Source organism: Lepidochelys olivacea (assembly GCF_965140295.1).
Source record: "Lepidochelys olivacea isolate rLepOli2 genome assembly, chromosome: 17".
NCBI classification, from domain to species: domain Eukaryota; kingdom Metazoa; phylum Chordata; order Testudines; family Cheloniidae; genus Lepidochelys; species Lepidochelys olivacea.
The window spans coordinates 2047944-2066445 of NC_140427.1; the positions used below are offsets into that span (position 1 = coordinate 2047944).

Genomic DNA, 18502 nt, shown 5'->3' on the forward strand with positions numbered 1-18502 from the left:
GGGCTTTTCTCACTGCTGGCAAACAGCCACCCGCTCCGTGCCAGAGCTCCCACCCCACCCAGCTCCCCTCAGCCCAAGACCAGGTCTGCATGGGCCCGGGCCACCCACCGTGCCCCAGAGAGCACCTGGGCCAGTGCAAAGCAGACATCCCCGCAGAGCTCACACTGTCCCCGTGAAGGACAGAGTGGGGCGTTGGGCACGGGCAAGGAAGGCTTTAGTTAAGCTTTTAATTAAAAATCTCCATCAGAGGATAATCCTGGGGCTCCGGTAGAGAGCAGAAGAGTAAACAGATGGACCCCAGCCGACGGAGAGTCCATCTCTCTGGGAAAGGCGGAGGATTCGCCGTCACTGTGCTGCGTCGCTCCCACGCAGCGTGCTCCCTGGGAACTGGCAGGCAGCAGCAGCCCGCAATGGACCGCCCCAGCCCCCAGGTCTCTGCCTGTTCTAACGGCAGCTCCACAGTGACTGTCGGCCTTGGACTTTCATCCGAGGGCCCTCCTGCTCAGCCAGGCCCATGGGGCCCAGCCCATGCTGGGTCAGGCCTGGGGAGGTGGGCCCTGCCCATGCAGGAAGAGGCCAAGGAGGACCACACTCTCATAACACCAGCCCCGCCCGGCTCTGCCGAGTCACCTTGGACAGTGGCACAATCCCAAACACGTTGGTCTCTGCTAAGTGGCTGAAGTGAAGCTCGGTTCTGCAGGAATAAAACACAGCGTTACAGCACCACGCAGGGCTGGCCTATGCTGACAGGCCCCACACCAGGGCCAGGCTCCCCCGAGGCCAGAGTCAGCTCAGACATGCAGGCTGATCTCAACAGACCAAGCTCTGTTCTCTGGAATAAGATTCCCTGCCACAGGGCACTGAGGCAGCTTCTGGGACCCTGGTCTCTCTCTCTGACCCCTGCAGGCTATGCAGACTGACGTCGCTGTGTGCCTGATGCGGCAGCCAGGCCACACCATGCCAGCTGCACTGCAGGCCCCTCTCTGGCCCCTGCCACCTCCATGACCTCACAGAGAGACCCATGGGCTTGCAGCACTGTACCCAACGGGCTGTGGTTGGCTCTCAGCCATGAGCGAAGCGATTCTTGGCAGGGGAATGGCTGGAGCAGAGCTTAGCGATCCGCCAGCTTTCAGACCGTCACCACGGCTGGGTGCAATGGACCCCATTGCCAGGAAAAGGCGAGAGGCAGTGATGGGGGCAGGTGATGCAGCGCTCACCTGAGGGCACTGTCCATGCCAGCCAGGAGGTAGTAGAAGACATTGAAGGTGGCCTCGTTGGCCGGCCGCTTGGTGACCCTGAGCTTCTCCAGCAGCATGGTCTGGGGACCAGAATGGAGACATTTGGGGCGGGGCTGCGGCACGCTGCCTGACTGCATGTCTCAGAGGTCACTACCAGCCGCCCACCTGCCACGCAGCACCAGTGCACAGGACCGGCTCTGCTCACCTGAGCTGGGCCTGCTGCAACCCGCGGCCCAGTGCACCTGGCTCTGCTAGCCCCTCCCCGCCCGCCCTTAGCCCCCAGCGTTGCATTTTCTGACTTGTGGGCAGGCAGCACTCTGGGGCAGGGACCATCTTCAGGCTACCCGTGTCCGCGCTTGCCTAGCACAACAGGGCCCACGGCTCTTCAGTGTTATCCCCATTACTCCCAGCCTGTCTCTAGCAGGGGCCTTCCAGCTGCCTCAGTGGGAGGTAAAATCCCAGTCACATGCCGGGTGCCAAGCTTTCCCTGGGGGCTGCGTGGAGGGGGGCTGAGCTATTCCTGCCTGCCCGCCAGCGACTGCCCTGCCCCTTGCCCAGGGTGATGCTGCAACACTCCTGGCCCATCTAGCCCCAGGCCAGGGATCGCTCTCATTGGGCAGCAGCTAATTATGTCAATACAAACACTGGTAAAGCAGCAGACTCTTCAAAGCCTCCGCAGCCTCCCTAAACCTATCTCCGCACAGCTGATTTGCAGCTCTCATTACACGGGCGTACAGAGGGACTTGGCTGAACGTCAACGGCTGCACACTCCTTACCCACGCTGGTGCCAGCTTTTAAGAGTAGGGGAAGGGAGAGAGACACCTCGTTACTGGAGACTAATTCCACGAGGAAAGGAAATCAAGGCCATCTGCGACGGGCCTTGCCACCTCGCTGTGCAATGCTCCAGATGTGAAGGAAGATGAGCTCCAGCAAACGAGGCCAACCATCACGGAGTGGATCTACCAGCCATGCGGCTGCTGCGCACGGTTGTGAACACACAGCTCCGCTTTCAAGAGACAGCCCAGGCAGGCAGCCTGCCAGCGCCCGTCTAGCCCCACACTGAGACCAGCAGGGGGCAGCTTCAGCTCTCATCGGGAAGGAGGGGAGTTCAGTCTCCAGGCCCCACTGGGTCCCTGCCTTCCTGCTGAGACTGCCAAAGACAGCTCCCCATTTGGGCCAGCCACAATGGGGCCGGTGGGACAGGCCACAGGTCCTGTTAGGAGTCACGTGCCAGGGACAGCCCCAAACTCTGAGCTAGGTGCCAGGTCCCTGTTCTGTGGTCACTGCCCAGCGCCATTCAGGCCCCTCCAGCTGTACACTCAGCACACCCCCTGAGTAAGTCTAGAGATACCCTGTGTGTTCTTCCCCCCAGCCCCCTCTCACCTGTATGGAGGCTGAGGCCACCTGGCCAGCCTGATCGAAGTCCAGCGAGACGATCTGGGAGAAGCGAGTGGCGTTGCCATTCATACTGCTGCTGCTATTGCCAAAAGCCTCCAGGATGGTGTAGAGCGCCTGCCACTTCTCCACTGCGGGGACACAAGTGAGAGCGCGTGTGCCCGGCCAGCCCCGGGGCCCAGAGGGCCGTGTTAGTTCCAGAGCAAGCGCCCACGGTGCAGGACAGAAAGGGCAGCCGCAGGGCAACCTCAGCACCCAGGGACCCCAGCGCCACCCTAGAGGGAGCAGGTGCCCTTGGTCCGAGCTGTGCACCCGCGCCCGTGGCCGGGGACCCAGAGGGCATCCCCCAAGCACCGTGGGGCTGGCAGGAGCCCGCAGTGCTGCAGGGAGCCCTCCGTGTCCCCTCCAGTGCCCATGAGCAGTGCCGATGGGTTCCAGACAGCTGCTAAGAACCCGCCCAGGCGAGAGCAGCGAAGGGCCCAGCCAGGCTGTAGGGGCATCGCGTGGAGCCGATCTCGGCGGGTCAGCGCTCTCCTATGGCCGCGGCCCAGCCAGCGCCGCTGGGCACTCACCTGAGAAGACCTTCCCCGTGCTGCCGGCTGTGGTGGCCAGGTACTGGATCAGGTGCTGGCAGCACATAGTCTTGCCGCTGCCACTGCTCCCCAGCAGGACGACCGACTGGTCCTGGCGGCTCATCAGCATGGTGCGGTAGGCGGCCTGGGCCACAGCGTAGATGTGCGGAGACATGTCTTCCCTGCGGCACCCTTTGAACATGTGCATCACCTGGGGAGAGCGCAGGCGGCTGGGCGACCTAGCGCAGCACAGGGCGGGGCCAGGCCACTTCCCCTCGGCGGGGCCCCCAGCCCACGTGCCGGCCTGAGGAGCGCCTGAGGGCAGGAGCAGCAGGCCTTACCCAACGTGCTGGGAGACGGATGGGACAGCGTGCCCACCTGCTGGCACTGTCCGGCCACAAGTCCAGCAGGACCTCTCCTCAACACGGGCTATGCAGCCAGGAGAGAACACAGCCAATAACTGCGCTTGGGGCTGTACGTACCCCCCACACCTGCAGGAGAGTCTGCCCTGGCCCCCGTACCAGGTGCACAGACCCACAATGAGAGCCCAGGGGCTGTCCACCGTGCCCATTGACACTGAGCACCACCCGCCTGGGTGGCAAACCCTGCAGCGCCCAGGAGGCAGGGCAGCACTACCGTCGCCACTACAGACAGGCAAGTGGGGGAGGCTGGCGTTGCCCAGGGCACTGTCGCAGAGCTGGGAACACGGCACTTCCTGGCTCCAGCCCTGGGCTCTGTCCCCCAGCCACTCTCCTTGCCTGCTGCAGGCGGAGCGGTTCCATTGCAGGGGGACCCGCGGGGACGGAGTGCAGAAGCTGTGAGAAGGGCTCGTGCAGCCAGCCCCGGGGCAGCGTTACCTTCTCCGAGTACATGGAGGGGGAGCTGAGCGGGTTGACGACCAGCATGGTGGGCCCCGCGTAGGTGTGGATCAGGTTACCGCCGTAGCGTTGGCGCACAGTGTGTAATGCGCTGGATTCATTGAGATAGACGAGGTTCGCCAGGTCCTCCACCCGGTCACAGGACGGCGGGTTCGCCTGGGGACAGAGGGAGGACAGGCAGCATCAGGCAGGGAATCCCAGCCCCTACCCCACACAGCCCCTGCCACCGCAGGCACAGAGCCCCTTCTCACCTTCCCCTCCTGCCCACCCCGCGGTCCCCTGCCCCTGCCCTGCCCCACCAGCCAGAGCCAGGGCCCAGGGCTCCCACCTTCTCCACGTCATCCTCGTCCACTTCCAGCACGGCCCCATCGTGGTCCAGTTTCACCTTCACCTTCCCTTCGGGCAGGAGGATCGCTTCATCTGCCCGCAGCTGGCTCGCTGCGAAGGGAACAAACAGGCCATGGCATGGGCAGGTTCTGGCACCGACCCCCTCCCGTCCCTCCCTCCCTCCATCCCTTCCCGTGCCCAGGGACATGCTGACACCTAGCGGTGGAGCTCTGGCACTGAGGCCAGGCTGCTCCCCCACACCAGGCCCCACTTCTTCCAGAGCCGCTGCTCCTTTACCACTTGCCTCCCTGAGCCCTGGCATGGGCGTGGAGGCTCAGGAGAAGGCACCCTGCTCTCGCGGTGCAAGGGCACACTAGTGATGCCTTCTAGGGCCTCTTTTCTTCTGCCTGTCGCCTGGCAGGTCAGAGCCAGGCTATAGCTCTGAGCAATGCCCTGGGGAGAAGCAGGGAGGGCTGTGAGCAGAACCGTGGTCTAGTCCCACTGCGTGGCACTGCCCTGAGGAAGCCAGGGGCAGAGCCCCCCACGGAAGGTGAAGGACAACACCCACCCCCTGAACTCACCCAAGGAGAAGCCATCCTTGTGGACCAGCCACACCTTGTCTGTCTCATACCAGGCCTCCTCAGCCGCGATCTGCTCCTCCGTCTTCGCCTGCCAGTACGAGGAGAAAGGGGAAGAGGTCACGGCACAAGCTGGGGGGACTGGACCAGCCCAGGCCATCAGACACTCCAGCACCTCTCACCTGCTGCCCTCCCCTCTCCCTGCCTAGGCACCCCCCGATTCCCAGGACAGCAAGTCACTGGGGCTGGAGTGAGAAAACCCAGCCCTGTGCCAGAGCTCCTGCCCAGGGAAGAGCTCAGACCCCACGGAGCTCTGCAGTGACCCCAGGGGTGGGAAAGCTGGTCCCTGCTGTTCCACGCGACAGAGCCTGGCTCTAGCCATCAAAGGGAGCATGGCAGCGCCCCTGCATCACTAACAGGCAGCGTGATCTGCGCGACACAAGCTCTCAGAGCGGCCACTCTACTCGAGCCAGCCTCACATCGGGTCTTGGACCAACATGACCAAGTCACTTGCCCCGGTGCAGCTGGGACAAGCTGAGCATGCGACCCCCTCACAGCAGAAAGAAAGAGCAGAGCAGGGCAGCGGGGAACACAGTGCATCCTGCAGGGCAGAATGAACCCAGGCCACGTGGACACAGGGAAAGTGCAGAGAAGGGACACCCCTAAAGCTCCAAGCCAAGTGAGCAATGTACACAGCCCCCACGCCCTGCACAGGGCACGGAGAGCACAACGTGGCAACTCTGCCAACTGGGACAACACGAACGACACACGGAGTCTCACCGAGCAACACTCCCACACCCGTGCAAACAGGGCCCCACACATACAGCCGGAAAACGCAGCAGAGTTCAGCTCTGCAAACAGGCACGGCTCCTTGGAGCTCACAGGACAGAACTGCCGGCCTCACTGGGACTGTTAAGCGTGGGCCACAGGGGAGAACCAGGGGTCAGGATATTTGACAAAGCTGCCCAATAGCAGGCTCTGCTGGGTGGAGGAGTCATCCCGAGGGCAGGCCCCAACCCTGGAGTCACTGGACAAGGCCATGGTCCTTCAGGGAGCAGCCCCAGGCTGGCCTGTGGAGAGTAGATTGGATGGGCCCAGGGGGCTTTTCCAGCTGTCCTGGCTAAGACCTTGTCCCACCAATGAGCTCAGCAAACATGCAGGGCAAAGGCCTCATGCAAACAGAAACAGGGAGAGCAACACTCCAGCAAACAAACAAGGCAGTCGTCCCCCCGCCCCCCAAAGCATCAAGCAAATTCACAGATACTCGCGAAAACGTTAATGTGGTCAAGCAGCCAGACCTGAGACAGGGATGCAGTGGAGGCTGGGCCAAACATGGCTGCTGGGGCATCGTCCGCCTGTCCCTATTGAGGCCGATGGGGAAGCAAGGTGTAAAGGGTTAACGTCCTCTCCCCCCAGGGGAAGGCGCAAAGAGCAGGGAAAGCCGCTATGGAAAGCGAATGGAGGTGAATGGGACAAAACCTGCCAACCATGCAAAGGGGGGCCAGTGGCACCGCGTCTCTCCCAACCCTTCGGCACGCTGTCAGCCCTGCCCCCAAGCGCCCCCTGCCACACCGCAGGAGGGGCGGCTGCTCCTGAAGGAGAGTTTCCGGTGCCCACGCTGCACTCAGGGTAGGGCTGTGGGCAGGGCGGCAGTGCCCTGTGTCCTGCAGCCCCCACCCACAGCTCTCTGCTCCTGGGCTGCTCTGAGGGCCACAATTAACTACAGTGCCCTGCATTTCCCAGCCTGCCCCCCAAGCGCTTTGCAGAGCTGGGCCTCCGAAGAGAGGCCACTGACCTGCCCACGCTCACCCAAGGAGTAAGTGGCAGACCTGGAATGCTGTCTCCCAGGCCTGGGCCTTGACCTCAGTGCTCTGCCCCACTACACGGGAGACCTGGGGGCAATCCCCCTCTGGCCTGGGAGGGGTGGGACCCCTCCTCCCTGCCTTGCCGTGCCCCCCCAGCTATCCAATCCACAAGAAGCTGGGAAAACGAGGAGCCAGTGGGAAGGAGGGTCCCACCTAGGCTAACAGGCAGGCTACCCAGACATCGGGCATTGGGGAGGAAGCGAGAAAATAGACATGTTCTCCAGCACACGGAGGAACCCTCACCCCCTACTCAGAAGGGTGAACGGGACCCCTCAGCAATGCACAGTTTCTTGCTCCCCAAACGCAGCTGCGCACATGTCCGGGAGCGAACGTCAGGGAGAGTCCAGCGTGGCGGCTGACACGGCCAGGACATGCACAGCCCAGCGCCCTGAGAGCTGCGGACCCGCCCATCCCCAGGTGACTGCACAGAGCAGAGCCCACTGGGGCTGGGTGATGCAGGTTTCACTGCTGGCCAGCAGGTGGAGACAGAGACTGCACCTAAGCCAAGAGGCTCTCGAGTGCCCATTTACCTGCCAGCCTGGCCCAAGCCTGGCCCAGGAACAGATCCTGGGCTCCCTCGCCCCGTCTATAGCAGGCCACTGGGTTCATCAGACCAGCCCTGGCTTGGGAACCTCATCCACACTCAGGCGTTTGCAGCCTTCGGGACACAAGAGCGCACATCCCCACTGGAGGTCTGGGGGAGTTTACTGCCCAGAGCAGTCTGCTGCTCAGCCTGGCCCTTCCCCTTTGGGCGTTTGCAGCCCCAGGTCGGTACAAGGAGCAGGCCAAGTGGTGGCACCAGTACATTCGAGAGGCAGCCTACTCAGTACACAGGGCCTACAGCTGGGAGTCAGGACTCCTGGGTTCTCTTGTCAGCTCGGCCACTGATTCGCTGAGTGACCTGGGCCAGCTCCAAGCTGTGCCGGTGATTCTGACCCCCTTGGAGAAGCGCTCTGTGACATGGGGACGGACAGCCGGCAAGGGTGCGGTGTCCTTCATCCCACTCACTGTTAGCAGGCGAGGACCTGACTGCTGCCCGAACGCAGCCTTCTGCTGGGACAGAGTTAACAGCCGCTCACGGTCCTCTTGCCTGAGACTGTCCCCATGCCGCACTGATCTGCACGTCTGTCCTCTGCCGCCAGACAGCACCAGGACTGCACTCCGCAAGCTCACGGGCACCATCCCGGTGCAGAGCTCCCACCTCCTGCTTTCCCAGTGGGAAGGGAGGGAATAACTCCAACCCCAAGGCAACTCCTGCACAGAGGTGCACAAGTCAGTCTGCAGCCAGGAAGCCCCGGTGCCACTGGTCTGAGGGAGCCCCACACCAGCTGCTCTAGAAGCTTGGGGAAGCCAGCGGTCAGCGGCACTGGCCAACGCAGCCTCCCACTGCTGGGAGTTGGGCGGCCTGTTCCCCGCCCCATCGTATGCAGCCTCCCACTGCTGGGAGCTAGGCGGCCTGTTCTTCGCCCCACACACGCTTGCCTGGCTACGAGGAGGAAAGTCTCAAGGCCAGAGGAAATACGGCTCATTAGTGACACACGAGACCCTGCCCGCAGGGGGGTGACTTGGGACTACTCCAGAATGGCCCCGGAGCAGGTCTAGTCTCGCACAATGGCAGGAATGAGCGGGACAGAGACCCAGACGGGGCAGGCTGGAGATGGGAGAGGTGAAGAAAGCCTTACACTCCAGCATGAGGCGCGTGCACAGACACCAGCCCAGAGGCAGACAGACGATGGTGGAAGGTCACCGGTGGAAGCAGAGAGCTCCTGTGGGCAGGGGTACAGTACCTGACTCTGTGCTGACGGGGAGGCCACAGGCTCCAGCTAATGGCAGCAAGGCAAGAAGGGGAAAAAGGAGAAGAAAGAGGGTGAGATAAGCAAAGAATCGAAGGAAACTCATCCCAGCCAGTGACCCCAAACAGACCAGGTGTGCGACTGCCCGGGCCAAAACCCCACATCAACATCCAACCATGCGCTGCTCAAACCAACTGCTTCCCCATGGCTCGGGGACAACCACCACCCTTGTCAGGCCAGTGGGGCCATCACTCTCCCAGCAGGGCCACTCTCAGAGCCAGCCAGCTTCTGCCCGGTACCTCGCACAGGCTTCGGCGTACACAAAGGAACTGCACAGCTGTGTCTCTACGGAGCCTGGCCTCCAAGCCAGAGCAGAAGTCGCAGCTGCCAGCTCTGCTTCCTGATGACAAAACCCCTTGGCCTAACTGCTAATCGCCTGGTACAACAAGGATGTGACGCTGGGCTGGGTCTGACCTCAGGGACTGCAGCCTGCATCACAGAGCAACCCTGCCCCGGCCATTTAAAACCCCCATCCTGCAGGGTGAAATCCGTGGCCTGACAGCTGTCTGAGCCTTCCCCTACTGCAGGCCAGGTTGGATTTCCAAGAGCCAGTGCTGCAGAGTGGACCCAACAAAGCTAGCCCACCTCTGACTCCAGCCAGCCACCAGCCTCGCTGCTGGGCGGCCCAAAGCGCTCTCCTGGAGGAGGGTGGAGGAAGCAGGCCACCACCCTGGTAATCAATGACCCTGCTACTAATGGAACCACTCCTGGTGCTGACCATGCCCGCCCCAAGCCGGAGCCCCAGGGAGCTCACAGAAAGCTGGCGGCATTGGCCTTTCCACGGAGGGCTGCTCACCAGGGCCAGTACCAACAGGAACTCAAGTTTAACACTCGACTGACTGAGGACCTTACTGACTCTGGGATGCACCCGCGGGCTGCGCTGCTTGCTTGCCAGCAGCCCAAAGGCCAGCCTGGAGTAAACCGAAGTGAGTAACTACGGCCGCTGTCATCCTCCTCAGGGAGTGCCGCCCGGCTCCCGGACCCAGCGTGCCATGCTCACTCACCCTCCAGCAGCAGAGGGGCCAGCAGTCCATTGGGGGCAACAGGCATGGGCTGCCCCTTGGGCACCGGAGGGGTGGCACACTTCCTCCTCCAGACTCAGAGCGCCAGCAGCCTCACCCCAGCGTTACTCTTCCATGTGTGGAGTGAGTCCGCCTGCCCACGGCCTCTCCCCGACGCTCAGGTAACTCCCACCCCAGGGAGACAGAGGAGAGGGTCCAGTGGCCCAGGACCCATGTGTCACGGAGTCCCCGGGCAATGCTCTGGAACTGCTCCCTATGAAGCCAGGCAGGACTCTGGGGAAGTCTCCTTTCTGTGAGCAGACTGTCTGCAGGACACACAGCTCACACAGCTTCCACCTTCCTGGGTCTGGCCTTGGAACATTCAACATCCTCTGCCCCTCCGTGCGCTTCCTACAGCCAGTCCGCCCAGGCGGGGTCCTGGGGAAGCCAGAGGGTCCTGCACCCCAACTCCGCAGTCAGACGTGACTCTCAGCCAGCCAGTAAAACAGAAGGTTTATTAGACAACAGGAACATGGTCTAAACCAGAGCTTGTAGGTGCAGAGAACAGGACCCCTCAGCTGGGTCCATTTTGGGGGGCAGTGAGCCAGACAACCACATCTGCCCTTCACTCCATGTCTCAGCCAGCCCCAAACTGAAACTCTCTCCAGCCCCTCCTCCTCTGGGCTTTGTCCCTTTCCCGGGCCAGGAGGTCACCGGATTCCTTTGTTCTCCAACCCTTTAGCTCTCACCTTGCAGGGGGGAAGGGCCCAGGCCATCAGTTGTCAGGAAACAGGGTGTCGGCCATTCTCTGTGTCCAGACCCCTGCACACACCTGCCCTCTAGGGCTCTGCAAGGATCATACACCCTTATCCCACCACCTAGATACTTAAGAACTGCCTAGGGGAAACTGAGGCACCCCCACACTATTCAGAGAAAACATTAAGAACAGTCCCGCTTCGTCACACCCTGTCGGGACATCCCCTGCTGCGCTTTGGGACACTTGCCGCACTCACCACAAGTGCGGCAGTTAGTCCACAGCAGGCAGCTGAGGCATTGGAGAGAAAGCACAGGAAGTATACGGGGGCCTCTCCTGCATGCCGTGTTAGGATGAGAGAGAACGGCAGGCCCCTGCACACATCCTCCTATGGGCAGGAATACTGGTAAGGGATAGAAGAGGGGTGTCCTCAGAGAACAGAGCACACACAGCTCCTACCCTGCCTGCTAGACACGCACCCCTTAACCCCTGGGCTGTGCACCTCTGGACTTGTTATTGCAGGGTAACTGGTGCTGATACATATTTTAAACAGCAGGGAAAATGGTTTTTGTGGAAGAGAATCCTGTGACCTCTGCAGCCAGGTGTGGGGGGCAAGGGAGGGATTTGATCTAACCAGGGAGTTCCAGCACATGAAACTCTGCGTCTCTAAATCTGAGAGCCGAGGTGAGACGAAGTGGGACTGTTCTTAATGTTTCCTCTGAATACTGTAGGGGTGCCTCAGTTTCCCCTAGGCATTTCTTAAGTCTCTAGGGGGTGGAATAAGGGGGTGTAATTGTTGAAGAGCAAAGGGCCAGTGTACATAAATGACTGGCACTCTGTCTCCTGGCAACTGATGACCTGGGCCCTTCCCCCCTGGAGTGAAGTGCAGACGTGGTTGTCTGGCTCACTGCCCCCCAAAATGGACCCAGCTGAGGGGTCCTAGTCTCTGTACCTACTGTAGCTCTGTGTTAGACCATGTTCCTGTCGTCTAATAAACCTTCTGTTTTACTGGCGGGCTCAGAGTCCCGTCTGACTGCGAAGTTGGGGTGCAGGACCCTCTGGCTTCCTGCTGTGGGAAGCACAAAGAGGGGCAAAGAGGATGCTGAATGCTCCGAGGTCAGACCCAGGAAGGTGGAAGCCGTGTGAGCTGTGTGGCCTGCAGACAGTCTGTTCACAGAGAGGAGACTTCCCCAGAGTCCTGCTGGCTTCGTAGGGAGCAGTTCCAGAGCATCGCCCGGGGACTCGGTGACACGAGGCTTCTCGCCAGAAGAGGTACAGCAGCAGCGCCCGCAGCCACAGGGCTTAGAAGCTCCTGATGGCTCCCAAATGCCAAGAAGAGGCCTGAGGTGCCTTCCGGCAGCTCCCAGGCACACGGAAAAGCAAAGGGAGCGATGGGAGCACAGCTCCCAGACCTACACACACACTGGGGGCACACCGGCGCCCTCCCACACACCAGCCCGCCCACGGAGGCACTCAGAGTCAGAGCTGCTCACACACACGGGGCAGAAGCAGCGGGGAAGCCATAGCACGTGGGTTGGGAGAGCTGAGTGGGTGCATGTACACAGGTATGTAGGAATAACTCCCTGATTTACAGAAGCCATGAAGATCCTCTCCAGCCTTCTGTGAGCTTCCTCCACTGGGGTCAGCTGGGCACTGGGGCCGGCTACAGCCTAAAGGTCAAACCAGCATTAGTGTCACCCTTCATGCCACTCACTGTCCTGAGCAAAGAAGGCAGCTGGGGAACCACCTGCTGGCAAACTACTGGGGTTCTTTGCCAAAGGCAGGGCTTAGCCTCTGCAGGGCAACTCTCCAGGAGCAGGGGAGCGGGAGGAAGCTGGCCTCCTGGGGCCCTCAGAGCTGGTGACAAATGCAGCGGGAGTGTGCGTTTGCCCCCTCAGTCGCCTGCTGCTGAACAGCATGGGAGTTTGCATGCCCTGCATGCTGCAGGGACAGGGCTGGGACAAGGCTCCCTCAGGGAGGTCTCAGCTCCAAGCAGGAACTGCCCCCCAAAGCCCTTTCTCCAGGCCTTCTTCCTCTGGGAAGAGCCGTGGCAGAGCCTGCAGCCAGGACTCCCAAGGGGGATGAAGCTAGGCGCACGGCACTCACAGCTCCCATGGCAAAGGCCTCGCCATCTGTCCGGATATGGCGCACTGGCCCGCCCGCCCAGGGCACCGAGGGGTCAGCGCTTGCAACGCGCTCCACCAACACTACGAATGAGCTGGGGTTAGCCCTGCTGAGCTCTCCCGCTCACCACGCGGCCCGGGGGCCAGCAGGGCTCCTCTTCACTACCAAGGGCTCCACAGCCCTGAGTCCCTGCGTGGGGATCCAACCTGCTGGCTGAGCAGAGGGGACGCTGGACTGGCCCCCCACTAGAAGAGGCATGGGTTTGCTGCTGTGCTTGGCAGCCACTAAGGGCAAGGAGGAAGGGAGGGGGCTGATCCAGCGCTCCCAAAATAGAGAACAGAGCTCCCTCCCTCAGCGGCGTTCACCCAGCCCGAGGGGCCCGTGGGGGCAGGGTACGGCCAGTCACACCCAGAGAACCAGTGAGCAGCACCCAAAAGCTCAGGCCCTGAGGAGGAGGGTGAGTGGGTATGTGGGGGAGAGGGGTTTGGGGAGGGGGTTCTTTAACACCGCCGTCTCCACTGGTTCCTGTAGCAAGTCAGACTTGAACCAGGCTAGCAGCTCCCAGGCCAAGGCCCATGGCGCTCAGGGCTCCATTTAACAGCTGCATAGCAAAGGCTTCTGCAGGTTCCCGCAGAGTCTGCGCGTGCTCGAGGGCAGCAATACCAGAGCCAAGGGACTGCGCTCGCAAGCAGCGACGCTTCCGCAGAGCCTGACCAGGCAGGCCGGGGCCCGGCACACCTGCCCTCCGGGGCAGAGGCTGGAGCCAGGCACAAGAGCTGCCAGGCACAAGAGCTGCCATGCAGGCAGAGCTGCCAGCCAAAGATCTTGGCTCTCTGGCCATGTTTCACCAAAGCAACTGTCCCAGGAACACTCTAGTTACCGGGGGGGGGGACGGGGGTGGGGGACGGGGGACTCGGATCGTACGGAGCAAGGGATGGCATCCCCCCCACAAGAGTGTGCCCCGGGAAAACCAGCAGCACCCAGCGGATAGCGGAGCACTCCCAGGAGCAGGCTACTTCTCAGCCATTCACAAGGAGGGTTTGATTCCCCACTGACCCCAGTCCCTTACCGCCCCCATCCCCAGCTGCCACTGGAGTCAGTCGAGTGCCCTTTTAAACCTACGCCCAGTGGATACACGCCCAGCCCTCCCCACGCAGCACACCGCCCTGGCACAGCCACCGCCAGGCTGGCACACTCTGCGCCACCCAGCCGAGTCACACTGGGGCGCAGTTCTGTACTCCTCAACTAAGAGCTTAGCCAGCTACCGTCTCAGTGACACTGCTCAATGGTGGTCACGGGGCTTTCACGGCCACCGACCTCCCCTGTCCCCAGCTCCCCAACCCAGCAGCTCACCTGCTGGGGGGATCCCTCTGCGGCTCCTGGGGGAGGCAGCTGCTTCTCTGCTGGCTGGGGTTTCTCCATGGAGCGAGCCGGGTCAGACAGAGACAGGGAAGCTGATTGACTTGGGTTTGTCCTTAGGAATCCCGGTAAGGAGACCAGGCGAGGTTCCACCCCACAACGCCCGGCCCCACGTACGCTGCACAGCACACGTCAGGCCTGCAGACTAATGAACGTTTCACACCACACCAGGCTAGCCTCAAAGGGCCAGGAAGGGGCATGTGGTTAGGACGCTGGGCTGGCATGCAGGAGACACAGGTCAGGTTCCTGGGGCTGAGGGCTCATGGCAGCACGAACAACAGGGCAAAGGCCTCAACACCTTGGGCAGGAAGCAGCACCTGGTTCTGCAGCGCCCCCTCCTGTCACTCTGGGAGTGGTGATGATGGCTCTGAGAGGGACTGAGGAACCGACTCCCAGACCTTGAGAAATGAACAGCATCTGCAAGAGGTTCCCAGGAAGCCCTGTGGGTGGCAGGGGTGTGCTGCTCGGAGCAAAGGGGAAATACTAACTATCCCTGGTTTGGAGCAGCTGGGGCACCAGCGTCCTGCCCAGAGGAAGCCTGCATCCAACGTGGGAGCCTGCTCTGCGAGCCCCCACTAATGCAGCGCCCTGAGCAGGCTGCTTGGCAACGAAGGATTGAGCTCTGTCCCTAAAACACAACCCCAAGACTCGCTACCAAACAGAGCTGGGAGGGGAAGATCACCGCTGACTGCTGCTGGACCCTATGACCTGCCCAGCAGCCAAAGGGGCTCCCATTGCTGAGCAGCCGCAGGTCTCCTCCTCCAGCCCTGGCCTGCAGGCTAACAGGAGCAAGCCTATGTGTTGGAACAGGTCCAGCAGCACTGACCCAGGAGGAGCAGCACCGGCATGGGGCTGGGAACGCACAGTAAGTTACGGTGAGCAGCTCACGCCATGCACCGTCACCAGACGGCTCCAAGTGGCCCGTAAAGCCATGCACTTCTTCAGCTAGGCACAAAGCGTATGATCAGAGCCTGGATGTGTGCTGACGTGGACACCACGCTCAGCTCCGCAGCACTCACAGGCAGTGTTAGGAGTGACAGGCCCAGACCACACACCGGTGCCATGCATCACCGGTCTAGACTGCACACACTCATGTGTACCTTGGCTTGCCCCGGAGCAGCTGCTTTCTGAGGTGCCACGTGTGTTGGCTCCACCATCTGCTCTTGTTTTGTTTTGGGGTCTGGAGTGGCTACTGCCCCTTCCTCCTCTGCAGGAGATGGGGAGCCAGGCTTCTCGGGTTCCTTCCCCACTGCGGGTGTCTTCGGCTCAGGAGGTTTCTCCTCCTCCTGCTTCTCCACTGGCCTGAGGCGAGGCCTGTGCTGTTTGGTTTTGCCTCGGGACATCAGGCTTCTCAGACCCACCGAGATCTCATCCTTTGGGCCAGGCTCCTTGGGCTCCGACTTTGGGGAGGACGCAGGCAATGGAGGCGGAGACACCACCCTCGGTGGCGCCTTCTCTTCCTTCTTGGCTGGCGAAGCTGGCTCAGGAGACTTCACGTCCCTCCCCAGCTCCTTGGTGCTGCCAGAGGCCTCGCCAGGCAGGACTTTGCGCACCACCTTCCGCACCACCCTCACCACTCTCTTCCTGGACAGGCCCTGGCTCTCCTCTCCCAGTGGCTCAGGCTGGGCCAGTGAGCCAGCCCTGGATCCTTCCAGGCCGTTCATGGTCTGGGCAGGTGTGTGGGAGGGAGGCTGGTTATCGCTGTTGAGCAGAGGCTCTGGGCTCTTCACTCTCTCTGGAGGCTCTGGGCTTCGGGGAGCGGGTGGCTCGTCTTCCCCTGCATTTGGATTTTCTGACTACAGTTACAAATACATGACCACATTACAGGAGGACATCCCCTTACCACCACACCCACACACACACGCACACAGAGCGGGAGAGAGGACACACAGAAACCTCCCTTCAGCAGCTAACCCAGCTCCAGCCTCCCCTGCCAACCCCGTTAGTGGATCCACATCACAAGTGACACAGACACAGGAGAAGAGTGTTCTGGGCTCCATCCTGCGCCCACGGCCATCAGCACCAGTTCTGCCATGGCTGCAATGGGCACAGGACCGGGCCATGGAGCTACAGATGCTCTGTTTAGTGTTCACAGGTTTCCCAGGCCAGGACAAGCTCGTTCTGAGACCTCGCCATGTGACACGGCTTACGAAGAGCACCGGTAACAAAGCTGCATCCCTCACGGAGTCCAGACCAGCCACTGCTCTGCAGGGCGCTCCGCAAAGACGGGTTTGGCAAAGGAGCCATGGTGGATGGCTCTCTTCATGCACTACTGCTTTGAGCTCTAGCACCAGGGCTAACGGAAACACTCCCAGAAAGTTTCACTGCCTCTCCCGGTCCAGGCAGGAGACGATGATGTCAATGTGCGACCCTACCTGCTGGAGTGTCTACCACCACAATGCTGGGGGACGCCTGAACTTGCAGGTCCAGACTTCACCTCCCTGCAACCGGGGAGAGGGGCACCCGCAGCACAGGGGATGGAGGACAGTTGGTCCCCACCCCCTACAAGGGCCAGTCTGGTGGGGGGCGGGGGAGAAACCTCTCCCTGCACTATAACTGGAAGAGACAACACCTCCCACCTGTGCCTAGACCGGCAGAGCTCCCCCACTCTGGGCTCAGCTGCTCAAAGCCCCACGTACAGATGGCTGCGGCTCCTGTCTCCACCACGTCAGCATGCAGGATGCACACACAAGTCCTGCACTGGTTGGGGGACTCCTCTCAGAGGTTTACGTTGCTGCTAGACTCCAGCGGGACCAGCCCAAGAAGTGGACATTTGAGCTGAACATAATTAATTCAAGGCCTCCGCTGAGACTTTGCATGGTGAAGGAGGTGGCAGAGGTGGGTTCCACCCTGCCCCAACAGTCTGCAGAGAAGCAGGTGGATAAGAAACCTGGGAGCTGCCAATTCCTTGACAAGATAGATAAACAAAGGGCTTTGAACTAAATCCTGGAGCCAAGTCCCGTGGCGTCAGCTCTGCACCCTGTCGTTAGTGGTGCCTGCAGCAGAAACACCAAATTACTGAGAAACACCCCCAGGCCCAGAGGTCTGCTCTTCCCATCCTGCCAGGCACAAGTGGCTCTCACCCATCCTCCCACACCCAGCATGATCCAGGCTGGGAGAGACGCAAGCAGCAGTGTGTCATAGATCCTGGGCCGATTCAGATCCCGCTGGGTGTCTCAGGCTGCTGCCCTAGTCCCGTCTCTGTATGCAGCTCATTTGGTGACACAGCTCGTCCTGTCCACGCCCCTCACCTGTCTCTCATACGCACCTGCCAAGACCTTTGTCTGTCACTCAGCTCTGGGCTTTTCTCCCTGTGAATGATTTACACTAATGGAGCATGTTACTGGTGACAGCGAAATGGATCCCCCAGTATGGCGCTGCCCGCGCTGCCCGATCGGCCAGCCCGTTTGATCTCTAGGTCTCCAGCCAGCGGCTGATACTCCGGAGAGGTAGGAACAAAGCCAGCTAGAGTCTGCGGCTGGGCTGCTACCATGCGGGGCAGCATCTCACCACCCCACTGCAGCTTTCTTTTCCCTAACTGCTGCCAGTAATGCCCCACCGCTCAAAGCTGAGGGCTCAGAAAAGCCTCTCCAGCCTTGTCCAGGAAGCTGCACTCTCCATTTAGCTTTCTCTTCAAAGGGGTGGGGGGGGGGGTGGGGAGGGAGAGATGATCTACCTGGCCAACAGGTTTGGAACAGCAGCCGGGGTTCTGCAGCATGTTCACACACTCAGCAATTCTCCCTGCAAATCGGTGCCCCACTAACAGGGCACGCCTTGGAATTTCCTTCCCTGCTCATTTACCATCGTGTATGACGTTATTCCTCATGCAAACCACACGAGAACCTTTTATTGACCCCCAGACAATCCCATCCCCCAACGCTCCATTAAAGCCAACCCAGGAAAGAGGAGATGTGCTGAAGGTGGAAAGAGACCAGCAGGCAGCAGAGCACCTGTCTGAGTGAGCAGCCAAGCCCCCAACGGGTTAACCTTGCACAGCAGGTGGTGACAAAATCCAGGTTAAAGAGAGTGGATCAGTCCCAGCCCCCCCCCCCCCCCCCCGTGTGTGTCACCGCTCCTAGCCAGAGAGGGTCGCACACCGGTGAGATCTGAAGCAGAGATAAATGCGTTAGACTTGCAATCTAGCCTCCTTAACACACTGCACTGCAGCACAACCTGCCTTGAGAAACACTCTGCAGCAAGTTGACCGGCAAGGCAAAGCACTCACAAAACCAGCCTCTCCGGGGGTGTCCACTGTGCACTTCACTCCCCACCACACAGGGCACTGCCCCAGGCCCCGGCAGGCAGGACAGAGGCCCACAGCAGAAGGCATTCAGAGAGAACATGGCTTATGACAGGTAAAGTGAGGCAGGTGACGGACCCCTGCTCCTCTCTTGTGCACCGTGCTGCTCTGGAGAGCAGCTCCCAAGAAAGCCAGCTCAGCTTCGCACCCATGGGAAATGCTGTGGCATTTGCTTCTGGCTGAGCTGGATGGACCATG

General features: G+C 61.1%; 1 protein-coding gene across 4 annotated transcripts in view; it reads right to left on the reverse strand.

Moving 5' to 3' along the window:
• The window catches only part of MYO18A (myosin XVIIIA), a 130743-nt gene that overhangs the window by 58394 nt on the left and 53847 nt on the right, over positions 1–18502 (reverse strand). For 2 of the 4 annotated variants that reach the window (XM_084650838.1, XM_084650837.1), the window contains exons 2-8: positions 4992–5079; positions 4412–4521; positions 4063–4239; positions 3206–3416; positions 2622–2764; positions 1218–1318; positions 631–694 (exon numbers count right to left, since the gene is read on the reverse strand). In XM_084650838.1, coding sequence (XP_084506964.1) covers positions 631–694; positions 1218–1318; positions 2622–2764; positions 3206–3416; positions 4063–4239; positions 4412–4521; positions 4992–5079 — 894 coding nt within the window. Of the gene's footprint in view, positions 1–630; positions 695–1217; positions 1319–2621; positions 2765–3205; positions 3417–4062; positions 4240–4411; positions 4522–4991; positions 5080–6286; positions 6350–8535; positions 8677–18502 lie in introns of all 4 variants that reach the window. The other 2 variants (XM_084650839.1, XM_084650836.1) reach the window with 2 other exon arrangements.